At 37.4% G+C, this 25,897-nt stretch overlaps 1 protein-coding gene across 2 annotated transcripts in view; it reads right to left on the reverse strand.

Moving 5' to 3' along the window:
• The window catches only part of LRRC7 (leucine rich repeat containing 7), a 428,908-nt gene extending 415,364 nt beyond the window's left edge, over nt 1–13,544 (reverse strand). For both annotated transcript variants that reach the window (XM_010963422.3, XM_045522878.2), the window contains exon 1: nt 12,557–13,544. In XM_010963422.3, the coding sequence (XP_010961724.3) occupies nt 12,557–12,558 (2 nt within the window). In that variant the 5' untranslated portion in view covers nt 12,559–13,544. The remainder of the gene's footprint in view (nt 1–12,556) is intronic.
• Between the last annotated feature and the right edge of the window lie 12,353 nt (nt 13,545–25,897).

Here is a 25,897-nt window from a genome sequence, read left to right on the forward strand (position 1 = left end):
TTTAGAGTGTAAATGCTAAGCATGCTACCCAAGCCGCAGACAGTGATTTGGAAAGAGTCAAGAGTTCCTAATGGCATCCCTGAGCCTTGATACCATGGTGGATGTTTTCCCATTTATTTTCTTGAAATGCCATGCTTGGTTATATGCCTTGATTTGGCCAATGGACATAAAACATGCTATATGTGAGTAGAAGCTTTCATTGAACTGGAGTGGGTCAGTCTGGACTCTGGCTCTTGCCCTCTACTGGGAGAATACCACATCCCAGATAAGGGCTTCTCCTTCAGCCTGGAAGCTGGACTGAGAAGACCCAGTGAACAGAGCCAAACAGAGCTGCTGTTGGCCCACAAATCTGTGAGTGAGAAATAAATGTTTGTGGTTGTAAGCCACTGAAATGTTCCAGGATTTTTAGTTACCACTGCAAAGGCTAACTGCAAAAAGGAATAAAATGATATTTTACTCAGTTAGCCACAAATTGTTGGTTACTTGCAGCTGAACTCATTCCTTCATAAGGTATTCATAATATGTACATAAGTAAAAGATTATCACTGTATTTACAAATGCACTCTTGGGACAACAATTTACAGTGTGTCTTAGTTGGCAAAATTTGGCACCAGGAAATTATAAAGGTGGAGGGCTCAAGGAAAGGGACCACATACGGGAGAACTTGTATTGTAATGTATGTGGCCTTGCCCAGAGAAGTCCACAATATGGATACCTAGGTAATTACAGGGCTACAAGAGGGTACAAAGTACTTAAATGGTTGCTTAAAACAAACTATACCAATCGTTAACTGCCTTTCTTCTCAGGAAACCAAATATAAAAGAACAAGGAGTAAATTGTTCTTTCCAAACTTTAAAGCAAAGTGGAAAGAGGCGGAAAAAATTAGTATTCAGAAGGACTGGATACACATTCATGTTTTCTTTTCATGCCAGAGAATAATTAGAAGAAAACCAAGAAAGCAATATAAAATGAGTCACTCTAATGCATACCCAATTATCACTTATTTGAAAACTTTTTTTTCTTAAAAAGAGATGCATTATTTTCCCCACAAAAGTATTCACTACATTTCCAGTATTTATATATAGGGATATTTAGTTTTATGAGAAGTTGATGCTCTGATTCAATCATTCATTTTCAATACGTCAGCCAGTTATTCAGTTTCCTTAGTATGAGTGTCAATGTTCTAGTTATACTTGAATAGATCAGCTATTCAATAGCTAATCTAGGACTTTTCAGACAATAATTTGTATCTCCATGTGTCCAGTTGTTCCTGTTAGAAATCTTGGAATAATCCTTGATACCATAGTTCTTCTCGCTAGCCCTCTCCCACTATCAATTCAGCAAGGAATACGAGAGGATCTACAAGCATACGTCAGTTCTATCCACCTCCTTCCATTTCCATTGCCAGAATCCCAGAGCAAATTACATTATCTCTCGGGCAACCTACTGTGAACATCTCCTAATTTACAAATCCGTACTTCCTCTCTGACCTTCGTCTAATGCATTTCAAACAAAACAATCCAAGTGATTACTTGAAAATATCAATCAGTTCACACCACCCTTCTCTTTAAAAATGTTTAATGACTTCACACAGAATGTAGAATTAAAATCTTAAATTCTTAACCGAGTCAATAAAATCTGAGAAGGTCTGATTCATGTCTGTCTCATATTATGCCAATTTCCCCCTGCTCCCTAATACTCAGCCACACTGGCCTCTTTCCAATTACACTGCCCTTCAATGCACCACTTTCTTCTGAGTTAGAGTTTTTGCCTACACCGTTTGCCCAGCCTGGAATTCTCTGTCTTCCTCTCTGCTTGGCTAACTCTTAACATCTTAGATGTCTTATCTAAATATCAGCTCATCAGAGATGTGACTTCTCTTCCTCAGACCACTATTATATGCACTCTCAGTACCTTGGTGTTTTCCTTCTCAGCTCTTATCATAACTTGATATTGTATATTCCTAAAGTAATTATTTGTTTAATGTCTGCCTACCTCATTAGACTACAGGCACTATGAAAACAGGGGCCACATTTGTAATCAGCCTTGCCTAGCACAGGACATGCCACAGAATAACAGCACAATAAATATTTAGAATGGATGAATGGATAAATGCATTGAGTAAAATTTATTAAACTGACAAAATGTCGCAGATTCTAGTAGATATGGTAGAGTTTTGTTTATTATCATTATAAATATTGTCCCAACAAGCTACAGAATGAGAAAATACGTATCTCCCTGGTTTCTTCTATTTGACACAAATCAGTGTACAGCTACGCTGTACAAGGAAAGTAGCAGAGTTCTTAGACTTCAGGAGTGTATCAAGACATGTGTGCACACAAAATTATAAATTGAGAAAATCAAAGTGCTTCACATATCAAATTTTCTCAAGTAGATTGATCTTTGTATCTTTTAAATACAGCTTTGTTAATTATTATAATTGTAATCAATCATAAAATAGAATAGTTTTTTATTAAAATCTAAACAAGAGGCATGTTCATATAACATCCCTTTCATTGTTGACACCATGAACTGGACTCAACTCAGGATTCCACTTTCACTGGAATTTCAATGAATTTGAAAGGAAGGAAAGGCTAGGTTATCTTTAGTAACAAACAGCTCCCCCAAATCTTAACACAACACATTTATTCTTGCTCATGCTATATGTTGAAAGGGATGATTTTATTTAGTTGTTCAAGGACCAGGCTGATGGAGGCTCCGTCATGACATGTTTCCGTAATTGCTGTATCAGGGGAAGAGCAAATAGCTCTAGGTCATAAATACTCCCATTCCAAAGAAAGACTCCTCAATTTTAGCTCCTATTGCATTGGTCAGGGTAAGTCACATGCCAGCCTAACTTCAAAGAGGGACTGAGAAGTTAAATCTCACGAAATTCTCAAAAAAGGAAAAAGAAGAAATCCAGGGGAACCACAGTAAAGGCTGCAGGAGTCAGAGGCATTAGGAGGCATAAGTGAAAGTATTCATTCACACAATATGCATTTTTTTCTGCATTGTGCTGTGAGGTAGTTTGCTAAGGATATAAAAATCAAGTCAGCCACTGGTATAGTGTGCTGGTTTTGGAGACAGCCCGTTTAAACAATTACTTAACAATGCTAAGAATGATGCATATTCACATTTTGAAGCATCCTGAAACAACCAAATTAAAGTGATCTTGGGTGACCACACAAATCATACAATTTAAAGGTTTGATCTTTAAGAAAAAAGTAACCAAAGAACTCTAAAGTGTCATTAAACCATATTCATAGGCTGTATATTTTTCATTTAACTAAGTACTCTGAAAAGAATGTGCCAACATAACAGTGATCTTTACTCAACTTAAGGGTAAATTTCTCACTTTTCCCAGAAGACAGAGTAAAATCTTTCAAGCATCATCACAGTTTCTTGTTGCCTTCCTTTTCAGTGCAAATCCTAGAAGCTACTGTATTACTTTTTGTAATGTAAGCCCACCAGACTATAATTCTTGACTCTCAATAAAATGTTCTACTTTTTATGCCAAAAATATATTATTTTATCCATCCCTAGTAATATTAAAAACATTAAATGACATTTAAGACAAGAAAATATTCATCCATATTCCCAGAATCCTAATTCGACTTTCTTTCTTCTGCATCCCTTTCTATTTTCCACACATTATCATACAAAGAAATTCTACCTGGAAAAAGGGGAAGTAGGGTAAGAATATATTCCATTCTAAACATTATGGATAACTTTACACATTTAAAGAAGACATGTACCCTTGAGGTTTAGGGCTGTCTTGGTCACCTGCAGAGCCAAAAAGAGAGTGACAACTGCATCCCAAGACTCCCTACAAAGACCAACATGTTATTCCATTAGCAGTTGCCACTGCACCATGTATTTAGAGCTGAATTTATGCTAATTAATAAATAGTAGAGAAGATACATACTTTGCCAACTGCTCCAGAAGCATAGTGACCATGTAGGTATGGCTCAGGGAGCGTATTTAGGATGGGATGGATACACAGAGAGTGTACTTACGACTAAGAGTGTGACAAACATATTTAGGAAAAACAGACATTAAATATTGTTTATACAAACCTTGCTCTAACTTTCTCACTCACCAGTACATTTTAGACTTTAAGATAAACACATTCTCAATTACTCATCATCTTCCTAGATTTTCTAATATATTTCCATAAGTGAGCATGTACCATCGCAAAGTAAAATGTGATCCTGTTAATCTATATATTTATTATTAATAAGCTTTATATAGAAAATAAACATGCATTGCAGTTCTAGCATATTTCTTCATGTACCAAAGTACAAAAATACATCACCTTCCCCCCCTCCCCTCCCCTTGTTTATATTCCACTTTGTTATTTACTCTGCTTGAGTTTCAGCAGCTTGCTTTTCGTCTGCAGGAAGCAAACCTTAGTAACGCCGAGGTCAAAAAAGCAAGCAAGCAAGAAAATAAGCAAGGAAGCAAGGAAGCAAACACAAAACACCCTTCCTCCTTATAGCCTATGTCTAAATTACATCTCTTTCAATAGCATTAGATATTGTGAAAGATAAAACAAGTATTATTATGAAGGTAATTCAAACCCTGGACCGGTAAAGGCTGACATCTTATCTTTTAACACCTAGTCTTAGGACACTCAGATTTTGTCATGTAAAATGGTGTGTGGGATTATATTCACAGATACAGAAATATGTTCCGTTCCATCCCACCCACGAGTCCCAGAACAGCACACTGAAAGCTGGCATGAATAAGAGCCATTCTACAAATGAAAAGCATAGCTAATGGGCTGATATGTAATGCACTAATTTAGTCATCATGCTTTTTCTTTGATTTTAAACATCATTGCTTACTAAGAAGTGTTAATTTGTCTTCTAAAAAGGGTTATTAGATGTGACTGTGTAGGTATGGCTTGTTAAACACTTTTGTTTGTAGGTATTTCTATATGCCATTATTTATAAACCAAATACATATTTTAAGAGTTGTACATCATAACTTCAAAAACGTTTTATAATTGTTGCTAATACGTTTTGGCAGTAGGTTAGAAAACATTTTTGCCTTAAGTTTCCCAGTAACTGAAGCTTCTAGATAAAGTGGAGTCAGAATTTTAGCGTTAGAGAAAACATTAAGTAAGAAAGACTTATTTCAAATTTGTCTCATGGAAGAAGAGACCTTCTTTCTTTAAAGTCATAACATAAGAAATAAATAAACAGATATTTAGCACTAAGAGGGAACTTATTATTTCAAAGAACCGTTCAAAATGTAACTTTGTAATGCAAAAAATTAATAGAAATTAGTAGTTTTTAAAAATTCCAACTGTATTGCTTTTATTCTCCTGATTAAAATGTTTTTCTAATCAATATTCAAGACAATATTTTATAGAAAGACCTAATCTCACTTTAAATCATTCTTGGTTTTTTGTTAAGAAAATTTACTGATTAATCCTATGAGATTAGCAAATCTAGAAGACAATTTATTTATTTAAAATGAATTGAACATTTCCCCACCATCTAATATTAATTGAGTTGGCATTATACTAAATAGATCAATCTTTAAAAGAATATTTTAATCTTCATTAAAAAGGATATAGTATCAAAATTTAGAATGCATTAATATTACTGTAATTAATTACATATTTCTTAAAGGTATCTCTTTAAAATATAATAATGAATAGATGTTAAATTTATAGAATTAAACTGCCTAGACAGTCAAATCAAAGAGGAAAGATAAGGCAATTGTCCAAAAAACCTAGGTCAAATAAACACTCAGGCCAAAATTCAAGCCTAAAATGAAATGAGAAAGAAATATATTTGGGGTGAGTCATTATATTGGCTGGCTTCATTAACTGAATTTATTGGATTAAGTTTCTTTTCCCTATTTCCCTTTTCTCAGGTGTAAAAAACTCCTGTAGTTCCAAAGGTGTGGTTTTCTGGGCAGAGGCTGGGAGCCAGGATATCTGGTTCTATTTATATTCTCTCACTAACGAATGTGTGATCTGGAACAAGAAAGCAAACTTGTCTGGGCTTACTTTCCTCTTTTGTAAAATAAAACCCTCTAAAGTCCTTTCCATCTCTGAGGTGTTATGAACTCATGAAGTAGTAAGGTTACAGTTATGTGAGAGTGCGTATTATAAAACAGAGCAACTGCAGCTGTGAGTGTATGTGTGTGGTATGCCCAGTGTTCAACAATATGGTATCACCCTAAGGACATTGCTAATATTTAACAATCACTCGAAGTTTAAATAGGTATTTGGCTTAATTACAATAGCTTTTATAATTATCTTAAGAAACTAATCACACTTGAAGTAGGGAAGAAAATTTTTTCCATGTCTTGAATTACACTGACTCAGAATAACACTGGAGTAAATACTCAATGTGATATCAGTGCTCAGAACATGTGGTTTGAGGTACACCTCCATCCTAGGTGACTCTGTCAGATGCCTACTCGTGGTCAGAAACACAATGGTGAATGTGTTGCGTGCAGAACACTTAAGCAGTCGATACCCAAGAAGTCTAATTATTTGCACTTTTAAATTACTTTCATTACACCATTTGTGTCACATTAATTCTTCAAATTCAACTGATACATTTTAGCTTTGTGTCCATCACTCACCTTTTTTAGTGCGACAAATGTCTTCATAGCATTTAGGCACTATCTCAGTAAGGTTCATTTCTTGCCTTTCCTTCCATTACCAATAATTACAAATAATTTGATAATGCCGACAGCCATTTATAAAATGTTTTGCCACTACACAAATGTATCTCTCTCTCTTTCAACATGATAATAGCATAAAAAGCCTATGTATTTCTTTTTCTTGGTGAATTATGTGAAACAGCTCTCTAACAGTGTTTTCCTATGCATCCCTATATTCCCCAGCACCACCTCCTTCTCTTTCTCCCTGTGAAAATCTCATAATGATGGTACTTACACTATTAGTATTTTTCAGGTCACACACCTCTTTTGTATAATTGAAACCTATAACTTCTCACTTGTTCTCATACTAGTTTATCTCTTGAAGAGCACACAGTTTAATTCTCTCCATCTGAACACACACACACACACACATTTACTTATACATGTATCCCTTGTTCTTAACAAATTTGTTATGCTACCACCTTAACAAATTTGTTATGCTACCACCTTGTTCTTAACAAATTTGTTATGCTATGTCACTATCTCCTGATGTAAAAGCATGCTCTTAAACTTTCTGAACTTCATGTAGAGCAAAAACACCCTGGTACAACTGAAGAAACCACATTTTTAAGAAGCCAGTAAATGAATTCTTTAAACAATGTAAGCATCTACTCTATTGTTAAAATATTTAAACAGATCATGTCAATGCTAATATAAATTTCAATATTTCATCTCTGGTAACTACTATTGTATTCCTGTTTATTAAAGTAAAATAAGATTTTTGTATAGAGAGTCTAAGTAATTGATCAAGCAGTAAACAATATAAGGAAAGTACATGTATGCAGGAAATCCTCTGGATTATTATATTTATTTAATAATGTTTCCATGTGTCATTGGATGACAAATGATAATTTTTATTAGGGTTAATAACTTAAACAGCATATATGATATCTCTCCAGAGGTTTATATATTAAATATATCATCATAGTTTCAAAGAAGACATGACAGCTATTGACCCAACACTTGCTTTATTGAAAACTCCTTAATGTATGTTTATATGACAGATTCTAACAGCTTATTAAATGCTTCTATCATGAATTAATCCTGCCATGAAGATAAGTAGCAGGATCTTCGGTACCAATATTAAATGGTGGTCAAAAAAGCAATACGGTGCATTATTGCCAAATGTGTAGATCACCTTGAAAAGTTGTTTCAAAATACTAAGTTTACTTTATTCATTAGGAAATAATTCAATCATCTACAGAATTCAGTCACTTAGAACGCATCAATTTTTGCCTCTGAAGGAGAAGGCACAGTAGGAGAAAAAGGTACAGGAACCAAATCTGGGTTTAAATCATCACTTTCTCACTATGTGACATGGACTTTTCACTTCTGTCTTTGAACCTAAATTTTCTAATCTTTCAAATGATGAGAAAAATGCTTCCTACAGGATTATTTTGTATTATTTTGTGAGCCCCTGACTCATGGCAGGTGTTTAGGAACTGGCAGCTGTTACTAGAATTATGATTACAGTTCATGCACTATGGTAAGGAAAACAAGATGACAAAGAATGGTTCCTGACCAAAAAAGCTCCTGAATTATAAGCATAACCACTTCATTCCAAGGCAGGAAATAAATATATTTAACTATTTAAATGGCATACCTTAAAAACATACTATACTATCACTATATACAACCATATACACACAGACACACATTACTGTGGAAAACCTGATTTGTACCAAAATGTTCATGTTGCACTCTTCTAAGATGTACCACTTTGTCTTATTATTTGCTATGTACTAGAAGGATAAATTAGCAATTATTACTACTTCTATTTTAGAGCATTAAAAGAGGCTGATTTATATTACTAAGATCGCAGGTTAATTCTGGGAGGCCCTATGGTTTTCTTAATCCTCTATCACTACATCAGGAAAATTCACTAGTGTATTTTCTATAAAAACCTGAATATTAATAATTTAAATCTGATTCACAAAACATGGCTAAACATGTCTTAAAGGAAAAACATTATTGACCTGTGGCCATGATCATCCAAACACTGCTGATTTACAGTTCCACTTCTAAATCTGAGTTTTCATTGACAATTCATGAGTCTCTATTTTAACACATACACAGAACCTACCATCTATGCATCTCCTTTGTGACTTTGTGGTCTCTTAGTGTAGAATTTAGTAACTATACTATACGGTCAAATCGCCATTTTAATATTAAAATTCAAAATTTTAATCCTGAGGCTTTAAAAAACCCTCCACTGAATACTGATGTAGTAAAGAGCTTCAAAGTGAAAATGTCAGGGTTCTCAGAAGATCCTAGAGTCATTTTCAGTATGTCTTTTTTTGAAGATATGAATCACTTAATGGCCAGCTGGCTTGGCGCAAACTAAAGGTCTGTTCTGTGCAGCAGATACGAATTAACGGTTCCCCCAAAAGCCATCCTGCAAATTCACGTGACGGAGTAGACTCACCAAAAACAAATGTGGATGATACTCTACAAAGCAGCCGTTGTTACTGGAGAGAACAAAATACTACAAGTAATGTTTTTTTATTAATGATGTGATAGTTAGAATCGTTATACTCAATGAATAGCATATATTCTCTAAATGAAGAATTTTCCAAAAAGTATGACATAATTTATGGGAAGGAAGAAAATGTAACAAGAATCTAGAAATAACTCAGATGGCAATTTATTAATAGTTGGTTACTCTTTGTGTAGCCTGTTAAATTGGGTATGGAATGAAGTTATAATATCATGGAATGTGGGAGCCATCCTTAAATCGAGGCAACAGTCATCAGAAGATAAAATTACAGAAAAAATAGGTGTAATTTTGACACATCGATGAAAACTTATCTTCAAATTTTCAGTTGTTTTAAAAAGTGGACATTTTAAGTCATTTTTAAAGAGACTAGGTTTTTATATCGAGTATTACCATGTAATGAGAGAGATCCAAGAAATATTCCTGGGAAATAACTCCCTGTGGATAACAGAACTATTTAATGATTTCTTAAATGATAAAAATTCAGAGTGACATTAATTTATATCTTCACAATTAAAAAAAAAATCCAAAGCACACAAAAATGCAGACACACAAAAACATTTTAAGCTATGTTCTGCATTTTATAGAGGGAGCAGAAAAATTAAAAGCTTACAAACAAAAGTGGAAAGAGATTTTAATTGAGAAAATTTTAATGCTAGCCTAAAGCAGCACTAAAATTTGGAATAAAACATGGCTACTGTAACTGAAACAGGTTTATTTCTTTAAGAAGTGGTTTCTAATTCTGAAGCTGCATATGTGCAGGCACACGTGATGGGGGATGTAAGGGTTGCCATGGTAAGTACACATCTTTTCTTGGACAGTTAAGTATTTTTAAAAATGCATAAAGAACTCTCACTTCATAATATGTCATGAAAATTGACTCTGCTTTCCTTACACCACATATTAGTATGATGCAATGCAGCACAGGACGGAAATAGCGCACATAAAAACTTCAGCCCATTAAGATGGCTTATAAAACATGGAGTGAAAAATGAAATAAGGAATCTGCAAGTGAGGTAACTCTAGTTAAATGGTGGGTCTAGAACAAGTTCTACCTCCATTAAATTAATAAACAGTCACACCTCAGGACATTCCACTGGCCTGATACACTCCCCGGGAGTCTAAACGCAAACGTCTGGACCATCACCCTCAATATACTTCAGTCATCTGACTTATTTTTTAGGGAAAATCACATCATTCCTACATCCCTACTTGCTCATTCTTTCCCGGTGCGATCAATAGTTCCCCAGAAACAGGGATTTGACTCTGCTGTTCCGCCTTTTGCATAAAATCTCGTGGTGGTTCTGTGAAGTCAGTTCAAGACGCCTGGATGGAGGCGTGACACCAGGACTGGGGAGGTGGCGGAATCTGTTGCGAAACGCAGCAGGTTCTGAGGCGCTAGAGAACCCACGTGTGCAGGGGCTGGAGAACTTTTCCGCCACGTCTCCCTCCCGGAAGGAATGCCTCACTTTCAAATTGGGAGCTGGCTGGGGCGAGGGGTAGGGGTGGGATGTGGGCTGTAAAAGAGGAAAGGTGGGCGATGGGGCAGAAGGTTCAGACCCTTTACAGGTATCTTCCTGTACTTCTCCACATTCTGTTCTCGCCCCCGTCAACTTTATTATTTTTCCCTCTTACAGAAGGACTTAAGCAACAGGGATGCTGAGCATGTCATAGGCTCAGCCTGGAACAAAGAAAATCGAGTTCCTAATATTGTATCTCTCGCGTTGGAGATCACGTGTCCTGCTTTCGCTGGAATGCACTCTTCTCGCCCACGCTATAAAATCTCTATTGTGCTTAGAAATTTTGGCCAGGTTAAAAAATGCTTACAAACAAATTGCTTTTCATCTACCAAGAGCGCTACATTTCAGTGTAAACAGGTACACATATTTACGTGGTGACCCAGTTAACCACTGCAGGTAAATTCGATGTGTTGGAAGTGCATTGGGAAAGTAATCGGAAAGAGCAGGTGGGAGACCTTTACCTCTTCCTGACCGCACCCCTCCCCACGTTTTCTAATTTCTTTTGAAGGAGAACTTTGAAATGAAAGTGGGAGTCGTGGGAGTCGCAGATGGTTTCCTTCTGAAGCCGATTCCCGGGAGTTGTGAAAGTGACCCCTTCCCTTCTCCACCTGGCGCTGCGCCCTCTCGCCCAGCCCGCTTGCTTTGTGACTTAGTGGAGAGGAGAGAGAGAGGGAGAGGGCGGAGGCGGGTCCTTTATTCAGCCCTAATGGCCAGGAAGTAGTATAATGAAGCAATTTTGCAGCCATCTCTGTTATTATGAAGTCACACTATTTTTAAAGGCATTCTGTGCAACCCCCATCCCCTCACCCTCATTCTTGACTCTGCAAACAGTAAGACAGGAGACCTTCGAGAGCCAATTTAATTGTCCGTGAGCTAAGGTGCCATGGTTACAGTAATGTTAATGTACTTCCCTCCCTCTTTCCACGTAGGATCCGAAACTAGTCCTGCATCCTTAATGACTCTAAGAGGAGGATGCAAGATGCTGAAGGGGGCCCAGCACTGGGATTGGGAGTAATGCATGTTCACCAGCTTCGCCGTGCAACACAAAGGAGATGTGTGGACAGGAGTTGTCTAGCTTAGGGCGAAGAAGGACTCGCTTTCCCTGACTCCCAGAAAGCTTTCACTCCATCGCTCCCCGACTTCTTTCCGTCCTCCAATCTGTCATACTCCTTCTTCCTCTCCATCTCTCCCACCCCCAACCCCACCCTTTCCCTTCAATCTCCAATGGCCGAAAGATCTTCTAATTGTATTTTTCAAACAAATAGACATCAAACGGTAAAACGACAGCTCCCAAGATAAAGGAACAAATGCGACCTGCCACAAGTGTGTGTGTGTGTGTGTGTGTGTGTGTGTGTGTGTGTGTGTGTGTGTGTGTGTTGTGTGTATGAGAGAGAGAGGGAGGATCAAAGGAGCGCTTCATCCTTCAGACACCTCCGGGAAAAAGCTGACTGGAGATGCCCGAAATAATAAAAAGCTATGATCAACCTCAGCTCAACCAATGGTCCCAGCACCAGTGCCCAAAACTCGCTCTTTACCTTTCCTTTTCGCAATATGTAACCCTTTCAAGTCTCGCACCAGCCCAGGCCACTGGGTACTCCCTTGCACCCGAACAGCTAGCAGCCCATTCCAACAGCTAGCAGTCCATTCCAAAAGCCCGGCAACCTACCACATCCCCGCCGCCTCCGCGGGCTACCGCGCGAGCAGCTCCCGGAGAGCGCTGAAGGCTCGGGTCTTCCCACCCTCGCCCCGCGCCAGCCGCCTCGGTCCCACACCTCGGGCGCTCACTGTAGCCGCGGCCACAATCTGCGGGGCCCCCGCAACCCCCTTGACCACGGAGCAATAGTGTCCTACTCACATCGCCGGAGGGAGAAACTGCCCATGAGGTTCCGGAGAGAGTGAATCGTGCAGCTGTCAAGGATTATTCCTTAAAGTATTCGGCGGTCCGCAGTGGAGTGGGCACGAGGGTCCTCGGAGGAGAGGAGGGGTTAAGGAGGAGAAGAGAAGGAGAAAGAGGGAATTCCAGGCAGGTGCCACGTTAGACCATGATGCCGGTGCCCTTCAGGTGGACGCCTGGAGAGGTTCCGGCGGGAAGCGGCCAAGGGGGAAGCCCGAGGCGCTGGCGGGGGAGGCAAGAGCGCATCCACTCCCCAGCTTCCGCCTACCCTGCGCGCCGCGCTAGCGACCGCAGCAGCCGCGGCGGCGGCGGCGGTGGCGGTGGCGGAGGCGCAGCTCTCTCCCCACCCCCAGAAGGCTCCACACACAATAAATCCTGGGCAGAGAAGAGACGAGCAGAAAAGGCGAATCTTGCACCCAACTCTATAATACCCCCTGCACACTGCCGTGCCTCTCCTGCGAGGATCCCCGGGGACCCGGGCGCAGCGGGCGGTTCAGAGGGGCCGTGCGCTCCCAGGGCTGCAGGCAACGGCGGTGGCCTGAGTGGGCGGCTGCAGGTCCCTCCGGCGAGAACCCGCTGCCCAGAAGCTGTGTCCGTGGCTTCAAGCCCGGGGTTCGCCGGGAGTGGGGTCTTCCTCGGTGCAGTGGCTCTGTGCACAGGTGCCAGGATTGGCAGGCGAGGAGGCGCTGCTCGTGGCTCTTGGCTGTGTCTCCCTGTTCTCCCCGCCCCCTCTCTTTTTTCCCACCCCCTTTTCCGACGACACCAGCTGCAGCTGCTTCAAAGTGTGAAAAATGTCAAGGAGATTTTCCAGCAACGGGGGCGGGGGACGACCGTGTTCACAGCCCTCGGCCCCTTTTTGAGATCCTCGCCTGCCCCTCTGACCTCTACTCGGGCTCCCGCAAATTGTGAGAAGAAAAATCCCAGTCCGGCGGAGAACTGAAATGGTCGCCTTCTCTCGGCTCCCGCACAGGCTGTTTTTAGAGAACGGGACAACAGGCCGAGCCCTCTGGGTTCTTTCTGTCGCCCGCTGTGCGCCAGGAAGGTGCTCGAGGCACGGCGCAGAGCAGCGCTCGGCCGCCGGCTCCTCCCGCGGCCGGACCGGCCCGTGGCGCTCGGGCGGCGCGGCGTCCTGCAGCGCGGGCGACTCCGCCGCACCAGCGCCGCCGGGCCTCTGCGCCTCCCCGAGCGCCCCTGCACCCGCACCAGCTCGGTGACGCTGCGCTCGTGGCTCCGCAGGCTGCCGCTCCTGCTATCTCAGCAAAGAGGCGGCCAGGAGCGCCTCCTCGGGGTTTCCTCCCTAGCCCGCCTTTCCCGCTGCAGGTTGTTGGCTGCCAAGGAGAAAAGTCTCTGCTAGCGGGTCGGTCGCTTCACATTAGTCAAGGCGACGACCTCTGTGCCTGCCCTCGCGTTCCCTTCTCATTCCGGGCTCGGGGTTGCTGCCCTGGGAGTGCGCAAAAAGAGAAGGGGTTTTCCAACTACCCTTCATGTCTTCACCGCCACTCCTCCTGCCATGAGCGCGCGCGCGCGCACACACACACACACACACACACACACACACACACACTCACACTCGCACACACACATTCACATACTCCCTCACGTAAAGACACGCACAGACACTTTATTCTCTCACACTTCTCTTTATAGTCTCATAAGCAACAATATGTTAAGAAACATACTGACGAAGCTAGTAGTATATTTAGACTTCTCTTTTATTCTGTAAACCCAACGGGTCAATTCTCTCTTTGAATTTAGATTTATTATCCCTAGAATCTTTTTTTTTTTCCCTTTCTGTGTAATACAGGCTATAGGCTTTTTGCTTCCTCATTATAAGGGAGAGAATTTCCCTTTAGTTGCCTACATTGCTAATACAGTCAGGCTGAACGGCATTCAGTTGCCACTCTGGGGTGGATGCAAGCTCAGTTTACTAAAAAGAAAATGCACTTGCTCATTTTCTTATATTTGCAATGCTAAAACCCTCAAGGTCATAAATCATTTCTGGTCGCTAGGGATTGTCTAGGAAGAGACTTTGCAGATTGATGCCTAATCTGCAGAATACCAAGAATTTTTACTTTCCACTTTACCTGGGCCATGAAGGTGGGCTGACTTTTAAGGGTAATTTCCCAGTATATCATATTACTTGCATGTAGAATAAAAAAGAAATTGGAGTATATTTTGAAAAGCCAGATCATTTTAAAAGTGTGTTATAAAACACTACTGGGAAAGGCTTCTGAAATGGCAAGGAGATGAAAAAATAATGTTAAAAGGATGATTTTTTGAATTGACCTCTGTGGAGTTCTATTTTTTCACCCATAGTTTTATCCGTGTAAACATTTGCCACATCTCAGTGTCTCAGCTGGATGGAGTGATATGAAAAATTTCAGGTACCAATAGGAAATCTAAAAAACATAACCTCACACAACAATTACACAATTCTAGCTATTCTTTACCAGATTCCAGTTCTTTTGGATACAGTTTACATAGAACTTTCACATATAGTGTTTTATTTAATCCCTTCCTGAAACTGTTTGGTGGATAACATTTTCCACACTTACAGGAAGGGTACAAAGACTTATCTCACAAAGGTGCCCAACTGACCTGCACTTGAACTCAGAATTTCTTATTTTTACTCTAGGATTCATTCCTTTTTACCAAAATGTTTGACAAAAAAAATTTGTATTTAAAATCACAGCCAATTATGAGGAAACTCAGATCCTTGCAAACAGGTAATATACCAACCAGTGAATTCACTTCCCATGTGTTAAGTGGAACTGTTTTCCTAAATGAAAACAACATTGTTCTCTTCCAATGAGGAGAAAGATATTTTTTGGAAGTCCAAATGAAAAATTGATGATGCCCCTGTAATATATTTCAAATCGTGTGTCCTCTTTTCCTCTTTGTCTTATCCCAGAATCTTGCTTTCAGACCATGGAGATCCAAATGGATAAAAGATTTTAAACATGTGCAGGTGTGATGCAGTGTCTATGGGTTTTAGCAAACATGGTTTTAGCATTAAAAAAAATAAGAAGGAAGGAGAATATTCTCTATAGAATAGGCTTTGGATACAATGGCCCAATTTTTTTTCTAAGATTTATGCATCTTGAACAAATTCTGGCCACCTTCACTATTTAAACAATGAAGTATATTGAAGAGATTTCAATGGTGTCATAGAATTATGACACCATTGAAATGCAAATGCAGATGCTGTCTTTAAACTCCAAGTTGCCCTGTCATCAACCCTTTGGAAATGCAGACAACTGCCTGAAAATTGGAGAAAGATGAATGCTGAATATCCTTAGGCTGTCGCTCAAGCAGAGGTCCAATACCAAAAACAGAAACAACTTTAAAAATTAGATCAAAGCAGTTTTAACAGATTAGCTGTTCAGATTATATCTATGAATGGCTAGACATTAAACCCATAAAATCTTGTAAATTGTTAATCAATTCCTTTGACTCACACTACTAAACTTTTTGAAATGATACTCTGTTCCCAGGATAAGCAGAACTAACCTTATTTGAAAATAAAAGACATATGGTGATGTTAAACAATCAGGTGCCAAATATCTTTCTAACATTTCTTTCTCTAATATTTCTCTTTGGAGGCCTCGTTTGTTACCCTTGTCTTAAAAGATTTCCTCTTTAGCAATTCTTGATTTAAAAAAAGAAAACCTGCTTATAGAAAGCACAATACTTTCAGTTGTACCAACCTTTACTATCTTAATAGGATTGGCTTAATTAGATATGTGTACTTGGGGAAATAGAAAACATTGTTAAATTTTGATATTTGGAATACGGTTCTGAAGAGCTTGCAGCTGGTACAGTTTGGTGGGACAGAATCAGTATCAACGGGGTATCATAAGGGTATGGAGTGCTGCTAGATTTTGAAAAACAGGGAGAAGCTCTGCACAGGAAGTGGAAGTCATTAGATTCTTCTTCAAATTAATTTGTTAGATGGCCTTTCCTGTGAAACTAATCTCTCAGATTAACAATCTGTTCTAGCTGAAAAGAATGCTTCTTTATTGTTATATTTACTTCATTTGGATAATTATTTTTTATTTTAAGCACTAATTTGGGTATTTATCATATACAAAATACAGTGAACACTGATGTACCCATCATGCACCTTAAGAAGGAAAAAATGTTGTTGAAAAGACTGAAGCTTCCTCTCCCTTTCGTCTCTTTCTTCTCCCCTCACCCCAGAGAGGTAACCTCATTCCTAAATTTTGTGTTTATTTGTACATTAATACATTTCACACCTTTTTACCGCTAACAATATTTTTATATTGCACTGGAAATTTACCCCTTACCCCTTATAAATGATAAAATGCTGTGTGTATGCTTTTGCAACTTGCTTTTGATGTTTACAAAACCATCATGTTTGTGAGAATGAATCATCTTGATACGCGTCACTCTGGTTCACTAATTTTTGCTGCTGCACGATAGTTGACTTTACGAATTTATCATTTTCACCTTCTGTTGATAATTTTTGCTTTTATAAGTAATAATATTATGAACATGTTTATATCTCTTAATGCATATGTATGAGAGTTTTTCTATTTTGTATACCATCTAAGAGTTCATATCCTAGGTTGTAGTGTATATTCAATATTCAGTTGTTTTCAATTTACATTCCTGCTGTCACTTGTAAGAATTTTCTTTGATCCACATGCTGTCAGATGGTTTTGTTAGACACTTTCATGTCGTCCAGTCCAGTCTGAGGGGTGTGAAATGGTATTTCATTCTGGTTTAAATGCGTGTTTTCCTGCTTAGTAAGAGTTTGAGCACCTTTTAATGTTTATTAACAATTCACATTTTTAATACAAATTGCTTAGTTTATATATTCCATGCATTTTGTTTCTCTGACAAATATTTTTTACATTTTTATTTTTTTCGGATTACAGAAGTAATTTATGTTTATTGTTAAAATCTCAAGCAGTGAAGATTTTATAAAGCAAAATATGAAAGTACTCTATAATTTCTTCCCTAGAAATAACCACAGTTATTAGTGTGGCGTACTCTTCTGAATTTTTCTCAGCATATAGTAATCTAAAGTTACATACATTATTAATTTTATCCCTCAGAAATATATTCTTTGTATGTATGTATATTGCCTTGTAACTTGCTTTTGCTGAGAAATATATGGTGAAATAGCCTTTTACTTCTTTTCTAATATAGTGGTAACCTGTTCCTTTGTATAGCTTTGTAGAATCCCATTGCATGGATATACCATAATTTATGTAACCTCCTTCCTATTAGGCGAATTGTAATTTTTTTCACTATTGCAACAATTTTGCAATGAATTTCCTGTATGTATGGCCTTGCATTCTTACACAAAACTTTCATAACATATATTTTTAGAAATATTATCAGCTGACTGTACATTTTATATAGTAATATAAATACAATGTATTATTAATTATTATAGTATGATTATATGATAATTATTATAATCTTACTGAAAACTATACACATAAAATTTTTGATAGATAGCACCAAAATCCCTCCCAAAATGTTAAACTAATTCATGTTGTCACCACTGTCTATCAAAATTTTTGTTTTTAATACCACTGTTGACCTTGAGTACCAATCATCTTTTAAACCCTTCCAATCTGATAGATAAGCACATTTCATCATTTAAGTTGTATATCTGCCATAATTATTAAGCTGAGGTTAAGCATTACATTTTTTATGACAGCATGAAACACAGGGCACGATGGTCTGGTTTCATCATTTTCTTAATATGTGGCAAGCAACCAGAAATGAGGTAACAAAATAGAAACCAAAATCTCCCCTATAGAAAATTAGTTTTTAGTTAAGACTCATGAGACTTTAGTGGGAAAAGGAAAAAGTGCTGAAGTTTGCTCAATTCACTACGTAGCCCAAAAACCCCAGACCCCCCTCCTTCTCCTCATTTCTCTACCAAGAAGAAGGTCACAGACCTGAGCATCTCCTGATTATCCTCCTGGATTTAAACCCCATCAGTAAATTAACCTTCACCCAGCTGATTTAAAGGAATGTTTTAGTGTTTGGACAGGAATTTGGCATTGCATGGATATAGCCAAAGGGTTTTTGATAACCTTGTTTTTCCCATCAGACACTAGCAGTTTACATTGTGCAGTCTTCAACCTCACTAACACTTGCTAAGTTTCATTGCTTGAAAATGCCTTAGACTAGTATCTCTGAGCTTGGGTTACTTAGTGTATTTGTTTCCTAATAAGAAAAGAAAATTAATACAGTTCACTATCAGTCATTTTGTTTTAAGCTTGATATTTGATTTCAAATAAAAATGAATAGTATTTGTTTCTTTACGGTGGCCTCTGTATGCACTACAAAGCATTTTAAAATAATAAGTAAGAATCTAGGAGTGTTAAGAATGAATAGAAAATATGAAAATCATTATGAATGCAATTTATTCACAGTATTAAAACAGTGGAGGTGGTTTTTTACTTTCATCATATGAATGGGTATTGGATCAGGATGCAGATATTATCTTCTAAAGTCTGAGAAGGTATTTCATAATATTAAGTACATATCTAAAATAACCAGGAAGATTTTACCATTGCTATTTAACCTTTATGCTTTGTATATCTCTAAACATGTCAAGATATATTTCTGTCTCTCTAAAGTACACACTTGGTTAATTTAAGAATTTTGTGCTTACAGTTACATTAAATTTAAAGAGATTATTTAACCTCCTTGGAAATAAATCAAAATTTTATATAAGTAGCAGAGTTTATTACATTAAAAAATTGAATTTAAAATTGAACTGCCTGCTTATACTACCCACAATGTGTTTAAATATCTTTATGACTGTTATCTATACCAAAATGATTTTAGCAAAAATTCCTTTTTATTTATACTTTACCATAGTTTTTTTTTTTTTCTACGCCCATTAATATGCCTGATTTTGGGAAATTAAATGCCGTTAGCTGATTTCCATAAAAAATGACTGGAAAATTAAGACTTTTTGAATTGTTTTCAAATTCTACTTCTTCTAAATATATGGCTAATTGTATAAACTGATGTTCAACACATTTAATGAATACCTACTCTGTGTAAAACACTTTCAGTGAAAAGAAGAATATAAACGACACTGCCTCGTTGGCAGTGACTAGTGGGAACATCTGAGTCTCTTAGAGAATAGGAAGCAGGTCACAAACTCCATTCACTTGACGAGGTTTATTCAACAATCTGTAGAGTTGATGCCAATGTCAGTTACTTTGCCCCACTGTGATGCTGAGAATTTCTTTGTATCTAGAAAATAAACTACTTTTAAATGTGTTTTTATTCCAAGAAGGAGGTAAATATTTCAACCTCCTAGAAGGCTACTTTCTGTTGTACCATCTCCAGGCAGCTGTTCTCTGATAATGCTACTAACAGAAGCCCAGAGCTTTTCTGCTTTAAATTTGAATATTTCATCTCTTAGGGAAGGTAAGTCAATGTGCAACATAGGTGAGCTTTTAAACATGGGTGGAGCATGTGCATGCACCCTTGCTCCTCCTGCTTCCCCACTCTTGTCTTGCTTTCCTCATTGACACAGTGGAGCAGTAGTGAAAGTTTTATCTTTCATAAACCACATCCATCATGGATGTGTCTAACAATTCCTGTCTGTAAATCCCCGTGAACTTTCACAATGAAGATCAAATAGACCAAATCTTTGGCTTCGAGGAACTTAAAGTCCAGTGAGCTCACATATGTATTGTTAGGAAAACTCTTAACAAAAATGGGCTACTAGATTCTCTCCTTCCTGTAATATGTCCCTTAATTATATGCACTATTCCAGAAGTGCTGGAGATAACAAAATATTCCTTTTACTAATTCACTTTCCCAGATGGTCTATTCTATCTAAATAAATCAAATAACATATAGTAGGGCATTTATCTAGTGCAAGGAACTATGAATGACACAGAGAAGTCAGGTGCAACCCTTGAGCTAAGATTAATCCAGTAAGGGGGGTAAATATGTATACATATCTTTGAAAATTATTTACAACTCATTGTTTTCTAGGATATGATGATTCATAGTAGCTGGAAGAGTTTATTTTATTTCACTGTTCTGAGGACTGGAATGGGCATGGGTATGAAAGCTAAGGGTAGAAGCTGATACTGGGCACACTATTCTGCAAAATAAAGTGGGCAGTGGCAGTGTTGACAGCTGATATGAATAAGAAATCAAAGAGGAAGTAGAGGCTAAGATACTGAGTACTATTGGTGGAGAATTATAGAAGAGATCCCAGGGAATGTGATAGTCTGAGGAAGAAAATCAGATGGTGAGGATATGGGAGTCAAATGCCCAAATGTGATTCAGCCCAGGACTCCATCAAATCTACACAGAAGGGGCTAAAACTGAGGAAATTCTGATTGTGTTTAGATTTCTTATAGTAAACATTAAGGGAACCACAACCACATACCAGCTGCTGGAGGGAAGAGACAGAATCACCCCATGAGGGTGATCATTTTACATGTGGGTGTTATATATATAAAAACTTTTAAAAAGCAGCTAATTAGAATAATTAAGTATTACCTTCACTAAGACTTAATATCCTTGGACGATCTTTGAGTAGTCCTAAGTCCTGCTTATGCTCTTCATTGTCTCTTCAACTATGATCACTCATTCATTTTCAATATCATGTCAAGTAATACTTGGTAACTTGGATATTATAAGGACATTTATAGTGCTAAAACATTATAGGGAAACTACAACCTATAAGAGCGTAATTTTAAGATACCATGTCCTAAGTAGACAAGATATATTTTTGAGAAATGAGCCCTGAAGAACTCATACTTCTCCTTGCCATACAAAATTAATAAATACAAAACTCCAGATGACACACTGAAAAGGTAACCTGTTGGAAGTACATTAGTCATGAGGTTAAGAACAAGGTATTGAAGTCAGGAAGATCTAGGTTCAAATCTCATTTCTGCTAAACAGTGTCCAAATTTTGGTGATTTTTTTTTTATCTGTCTGCTTCAGTGTCTTCATCTATAAAATAGAGATGATATCTAATTATCTAGATGGTAAGAATGTTAAATAAAACAATACCTAAAAAAAGTGCTTGACATGTGCTTGATACATAGGAAGGGCTCTGTAAATGATAGTTATTATTTACCATTAACCTTCATATTTAAATGTTAATTCAGTCCATAAACAAAGCCAATCACTTTCATATCAGAAGCATTACAACTAAAAATAATCACTGTCCCCCTAGTGTATAAGCTTTATTCCAGCAGGAATAATATCTAGCATACTTAACAATCATCCCATAAGCCTTGTCACATGGATGCTGTTGAATTGTATTTGTTGACTTATTGAATGAATACGCATCCTCGGGGGAATTTTTGCAGAACATTAATGATCCTAAATAAATTTGGAAAACTACATATCTACACAGGATCAATCAGATATTTGAATTATGATTAAAGAAAAAGTTGTCGATTTCATCAAACTCCACTTTGGCTAATGTGAAGTGGAGCCAAGTTCATGGCCATCTGTTTATGACAAAAACACCAGTAAAGGTCAATTCAGTGACTTTGGTTTCATTCTCATATTTTTATGGACAGCAATTTGTTTGATGTAATGTCATAAGGTACAAAATGATGAATAATATTTAATCTCATAGTCTAACAGAGAAGAGAAGCCATGGATGGATACAAGGAAAAGAATGGTAGAGAACATTAAGGAAGCACCATTAAAATGCACTATGAGTGCTCAAGTAAGGAAATATTTATTTACTGTTAATTATAAAACTAATTATTAATAACTGATTGATGTACTAAATCCTTATATGCTCTACATAGCTGTTCTCCCATCATCTTTTGACTTCATTCTCTACTTAGTACTCCCATTTGCTCTAGCCACACAGGCTCCCTTACTGTTCCTCCAACATTCCCAACACAATTCCTTTTCAGGGAATTTTGTATTTTCTCTGCACCCTGCCCGGATTGCTTCTTTACCAAATTCTCATAGAGCTCATCTCCTTACTTACAGATTGTTAATCAAAAATTGTTTCCTCAGTGAGAACTTCCACAGTCATCTCTGTACATTTTAACCACATAAACAAATTTCATATCACTCTTTTCTGCTCAATTTTTCTCCTAAGCACTTAACACTAAATATATTTTACTTATCTTGTTTCTTGTTTGCTTTATCCCATTATAAAGTAAACTCCATGAAAAATTTTTGTCTGGAAAGGGGGGGCAAATGGCAGGTGATCAATATATTTTTCTTGAATTAAAGACTGAGTAAACTAATGGTTGTTTGAATCTTCATAGTTCAGAGGGTACACTCACATTTGTTCTTTTGTTCTTCCTAATGACTCTGTGTAATAGACAGTATTATTTTTAGCAGAGGAATCACTTGAAGACTTCTTAGGAGAGATGACACTTGTGTAAGACCTTGAAACTTGAGAAAGAGATGTGGAGTATAGAAAAATATTACATTTCCAAATTAAAAATAAGATTTAAGAATTCTTATTGGTCCTACTATTTGATTAAAAAGAAATATTATCTATGTGACTGTGATTATTATTTTTATAGTTCAGATGTGTTTTTCATGCATGTGTGCTTGCAATTCCCCAACTTCCACTCTATGGTCACCTGACATCACAAATGGTCCTGATCAACCTTTGCATGACTTCTTCCTCTTCCAAAGTTTTTCCTTCAGCTTCTCTATTCACTGCATGGCTTTTTAGCAGGGAAGTATTTTAAAGCTTTGATTTTTAAGGAAAGCAATTTCATCATGTTCAAATTGTGTTTAAAATGCTCAGAGAAAAATATTGTCTGGGGAGCAGTATGACTGAGTGATCTGCCACATTAAGCATCAGTGTTACCTATTTAAAAAAATCAGAGTCAAGCTTTCAAATGTGGTAAAAATAGGTCTTAGAGGACTTGAGCTCCTTGAAATCACAAGCTTTATCTCTCCATTGCTGGGCATGTAACATGTGCTCATTCAATCTTTGTTTAGTGGATATTTGCTGCACTGGTCTAAGTCAGTCACTGATCAGTGGAGAATGGGGGAGTTAAAATTGAGTAGAGTTATGAATTCACTCACTTATTCCTTCAACAAAAACTAATTAAGTTCTATCAATGTTTAAGGATCTGTTTTTGGAGCTGGAGATACAATGAGTTAGCAGGTTCTAGCTGTGCCTTCAAGGAGACTTCAGGATAGTAGGAAAGACAGACATCACACCATAATATAACTCGTCTTATACGAAGTGCTATGAGAGAGAGAGAATGAACAATGAGAGAAAATAATAAGATAGGATGTTCCGGACTATAAAACTACCATTGTAACTTAAAAAACTTTTTTTAAGGTTTTTCTCCTAAATATGGCAAAGAAGATGCTCATTATAGAACAATGGGTATACACATGGAGTCAGTAGCACAAAGAACTTGAAGAGGAAATAAGATGAAGAGGTCTTTCTTTTCTCTGATAAGTTTTAAACAAGATGTTGAATATTTCAGAAACCTGAAGAAACAGAATTGAGGAATGAGGATGGTAATTTACAGAAGGGACCTGGTTCCATACATCACCATATTTGTGAATCACTATGCTTTACATGCTTTATATGCTCAGTAAGTGTTGATAGACTAAACAAGCCAATAAACTGATTTATAAGAGTAAGACAAGATAATGGGTTAAAAGATACTTAGAATGAAGAAGCTATCAAATTTGGATTATTTTAATTGGGTACTTAAAGTGTAATTTAGAGAGAAATAATATGGACTTGTACAAAGGGATTTGTATTTATTTTAAATCTTGTTCTTCAGGGCCTCAGTTTGTTTAGACATTAATTCTAATGTCTCAGCTCACTTCACCATTGTGCTAAGGATCAGTGCTGGTCTGGAGGGATATTAAAAATTTTTAAGTCTGTCTATCTATCTATCTATCCATCCATGTATCATCTATCTATCTATTTATTCTTTGTCAGTGTAGGTTACAACTGCACTACTCTTCATTAAAAACTCTCATTTTGAGATTATACCATTTCTAACTTTTAAAGTTGAAATGTCATTCTTTTAAGAAATAAATATTATTTGTTAAATCACAAAATGTTAAATAAACTCGATTAGATCATCTTTTCTATCACAGGTGAATGATTTGTAGTCCTTCCCCTTCCCCTTTGGTTTGTGCTAGCAATCTGCTTGTCTTCCAAGATAAGTAAAAACAGCTCTGATTATCCGAAATGGTGAGTGGTAGATTTTGGTGGGAGTAGTTTCTCTAGAAGAAACAGGGTTAAATGGCATCTCATATAGGAGCTGGTAAAAGACAGGTATTGTTGGTTGACTATGCTCTGCCATTATCCTTTTCTTACTTATCAACAGAACCTAAATTTCATTCAGATATTGAGCATCAATATAATAAAGGAAAAAAGGCCAGTCTATCATGAAAACACTTTGCTCATGTTTGGTTTGGATTCTCCATTATTTGGGAGGAATATCCTGCTGTGACTTTTCCTGGATAATATATTCTTTTCTGATAGAAAAGAAAGAGAAATATAGAAAAGATTTGTCCCTTCCCTTGCTTCTGACTTTGAATGGTAGGAGCTAAGGAAGTAAGGTGGAACTGTCCTCTTCAGACCATGAAGAAAAGCCAAGGGAATCATGGATAGGCTCACCCAGAACTCTGACCTTGTTCACCTGCTGAACCAACCCTGTGACCACCTACCTTCAGATGTTTTGTTATTATAGAAAGTCAAATGATTTTAAGTCACTTTTGGTTGTGCATTCTCTAACATGAAGTCAAGATCATTAAAATGATTCATGGGGAATTTGTGAATCTAGTTTAAAAGAAACTAAGTATGTGGTTAATTTATATCTTAGTTTATTGATATAGTATTCTGATCACAAGTGAATATTATATACAAAACATACACAGTGTACATTTTGAATGAAATAATAACATCCTTGGATAGTCACCAATGTAATACTTGGTTTGTTATAGTATCATTCTCAAATGCAATTCTCAAAAGTGCTGAAAAGTTAAGAATGCATTGGTTAAAGGACTAGCAATTGCAGTTAAACAACATACCTGTTAGTACAGCATCATAAATTTTTATTGCTATGAAAACTGTAAGGCTAAATTTTTATAAGACGTTACCTAAGCCCTGAATCAGTCACTCAAATGATGGGGAGGGTATTTTAGACAAATGAAAGAGCCTGAGCACCAGCTGCCTTGCAGATTACTCCCTATGGTAAGAAAGCAAAAGATAAGGGTCAAAAATCTATAAAAGTCTACTCTATGGGAAGTTTGAGAATAAAAAATAGCTTTCTTACTCTCCTTAGGATGCTTCTGGCTGTCAAC

Source organism: Camelus bactrianus, chromosome 13 (genome assembly GCF_048773025.1).
Source record: "Camelus bactrianus isolate YW-2024 breed Bactrian camel chromosome 13, ASM4877302v1, whole genome shotgun sequence".
Classification (NCBI taxonomy): domain Eukaryota; kingdom Metazoa; phylum Chordata; class Mammalia; order Artiodactyla; family Camelidae; genus Camelus; species Camelus bactrianus.